General features: G+C 47.7%; 1 gene segment (V, D, J or C); it reads right to left on the bottom strand.

The window, feature by feature from the left end:
* Positions 1–228: 228 nt before the first annotated feature.
* On the bottom strand, positions 229–792 carry LOC132403142 (T cell receptor gamma variable 9-like). The segment is given in 2 exon segments: positions 229–596; positions 691–792. Coding segments are annotated over 2 exon segments (411 nt in total).
* Between the last annotated feature and the right edge of the window lie 2,259 nt (positions 793–3,051).

The following is a 3,051-nucleotide window of genomic DNA, read 5'->3' as shown; positions in this document are numbered from 1 at the left end:
GTGTGTCAGCAGGTACTTGGGCTCTTGACACTTACTCATTCTTGCAATTTGGATCCAGTTTAATAGTCCATCGCAAATTTATTTAAAATAGCTTTATTCAGCGAAGCTACAAAGTAAAATGCAAATTGCACCGTGGTTTAAAACAACGAATAGCGTTCCTTAAACGCAGATGTTCGCGAAGATCGTGAGGCCCAACACCTGTTACTTGGTCTCCAATCGGTGAATACGTTATGCACATGGTACCCGTTGGGTTTCTGTACTGGCTTCCCTTCGCATTTCATCACTGTGTAGCCAGTAAGCGCAGTAGTAGGTGCCAGCATCATCCTCGCGGATATTCATCAAGAGCAGAACGCACGATTGAGTCTCAGGTACTTTGCTCGCAATTAACCGTTCGTCAGACACATCCTTCTGAGTGTCGGGTGAATTCTTAAAATACAATAGCCGCTGCAGGCCTTCACCGGGCCTCTCCCGGTACCAATGTATAACAGCTTCCGCAAAGTCGATTTGTTGAACATCACAGTGAAAGTGAACAGGTTTTGTCGGAGCCCTGGTGATCGATAATTGAGCCTGTGTCAATATCTGAAGCGACACTTTACCTGTGGGAGAAAATAATACAATATGATTGAATTATTCCACAGTGTGGCGATGAAGACCGAAGGACAACAGGGATTAAAATGCAGAAACACTGACCGAGAAAGGAGGTCAATAAAATGCCGGTCAGAAACACCTTCATGTTGGGGAGATAGAGCGTCGCGTTTATCCGGATGACTGAGATCCCGCCGACCGCTTCACTCCTTTTTGTTGCCGGAAACTGCGGATTCCTTCTGGCTCTGTGACGTCACGACCTCTCCTTCACCATTCGGACTCGGCTCTGAACTTCAATCCGGATCTCACCCCACCACGTGGCCCTGAAGCCCAACCCAGCCGCTGTGCGCAGGAGGTCGAATGTGATCCCAAGGTGAATTCTTGTCCACGCACACCGGGCATCTCTGCCTGAAGTCACCCGTCGCTGCAGCTTTCTGTTATGCCTCGGAGAGATCCACACTCAATTCCTCAGTTAGACTGCTCACGGCAAACTTTCACGCTCTTGCTTATCTATAATTAATCTTCCTCTGCCTTCAAATTATACAAAGTCCCTGCTTACTCGAGAGCTTCCGGGAGTCACAGACGTTCGAGAGAAACCCCTCTATTCATCTCTCTCGTTAATGGGCAGCAACCATTCAACACTGACTCCCATTCTGGGTTCTCCCACGAATGGAAACATCCTCTCTTCACGCCTCACTGTCAACATTCATCAGCGAACAATACGATTTAATTAAGATCCTCCTACTATTAAAACATCCAGTGGATGTGAATCCAGCCTGTCCATCCTTTTACCCGTCGTTCCCATGTACCCTCTCTGAAATGCTTCCAAATAATTGAATTGAATTGAATTGACTTTATTTCTTACACCCTTTAGACACGAGGAGTAAACATATTTACGTTACGTCTGTCTAAACGTGTCATGTGCAATCATCGTAATTTATAGTATGTAGAACAGTCAAAGTATTGACATCCTTAAATAACTGGACCAATGCTGGACGCGATATTCCAGGTGTGGCTCCGTACACAGAGCATAATTTCGCTAACGTTGCAGTAAATTATCTTCCATTAGCTGTTCTGAAGACATGCCGCACCTGTGTATTCTGCACCACGTGTACCTTCCCGCTTCAGCACTGCATCCCTGAATAGAATAACACTCCTCTTATTTAGTGGGAACGCTGCCTACATCTCCGGTCATTGACATGAAGTTTCCTTTCCCCGGCGGACCACCGAGCGGCAGGAGAGACTCGGGGTTTTTGTATCGCCCTTCTCCCACCGTTTCATTCTGTGCCTACCCAGCGGGCACGGTAATAGATAGCGGCATCTGTCAGGGCAATGTTGTCAATCACAAGAGAGAATGAAGAGTTACTGCCCTCGGCTGAGAACTTGGCAGACACTCCCAGATCCCGCTCCGTTCGCCCTTTGCAGGATCATTCTGGATGCCTGGTTGGCGAGTTAGTAATACTAGTGGATGTCATCGAAAATCTGAGGCATCTTCAATTCCTCGGCCAGACATCCAGCTGCAAATAAAAGACACTGAAGCCACGCTGTCTTGAAGGAAAAAGCTGGAGCGGTGGTGGACATACTTGCGAGGGAAAGCGCAAGGGTGGTAAGCAGTGAACAGAGCGACGTGATATAGCGGTGAAATTTTCAGGGGCTGGCTCCTCTCATAGCATAGTGAGATGTAATCAGCAAGTACCCGGATACAGGCTGGTCGTTTCACCGGCTGCGCAGTGTATCCTTCACCATCATCTTCATTTACACTTTCATTGTCCGCCCTTTACCCTGGAGAGAGGGGCGAACAGCAGTGGTTTCTGTTGCCAGTTTGCGGGTGTGGAACTTTAGAATACATAAGGCATCACTTTAAACGTTACTCAACCTCTGTCCCTCAAGTTCCCATCCACGAGGATGCAGGATGCAAAAGGAGAGGGGCAAATTTAGCCGTTCATCGGTTCTTTACTTGCCTTCCTGGCCTCATTCTGCCTCCGGCATTCCACTCCTATTATCCTGTTACTCATTTTCTCCCTCATTAGTGCCGATTATTCAAAATCTAAATCTCTGGAGCGAAGGATGCGTGAAGCGTGACCCGCTGAGTGATTTCAGTGATCTCGCTTCAGATGCTGAAGGTTCAAACGGCACGCCACAGAGATGAGAGCATAAACGGAGGGGAAATCGAAGCAGGTGGGACTATCCTTGCTCGCGTTCCTGGTTCATCAATATCATGTTTGACCTTTAAGTCTGGCGCCGCTTTCCCGTCTATCGGCATCCCTCATCTTCAAATGAATTTATTTACCCGGGATAGACTAGCTGAATTCACAGCACGGAAACGGACAACTCGTCCAAACTGACCAACCCAGTTTTGCATCCTATCAATGTCCCGCCTTAACCACTGACAGCCCTCCACACTATCCACAACACCTCCAACCTTTGTGTCATCAGCAAATTTACTAACCCATCCCTCCTCTTCCT

The sequence above is a fragment of the Hypanus sabinus genome, chromosome 1 (assembly GCF_030144855.1).
Source record: "Hypanus sabinus isolate sHypSab1 chromosome 1, sHypSab1.hap1, whole genome shotgun sequence".
Lineage (NCBI taxonomy): Eukaryota > Metazoa > Chordata > Chondrichthyes > Myliobatiformes > Dasyatidae > Hypanus > Hypanus sabinus.
The sequence above is the reverse complement of the archived record's forward strand: the minus strand, read 5'-3'. Positions and strand labels throughout refer to the sequence as shown.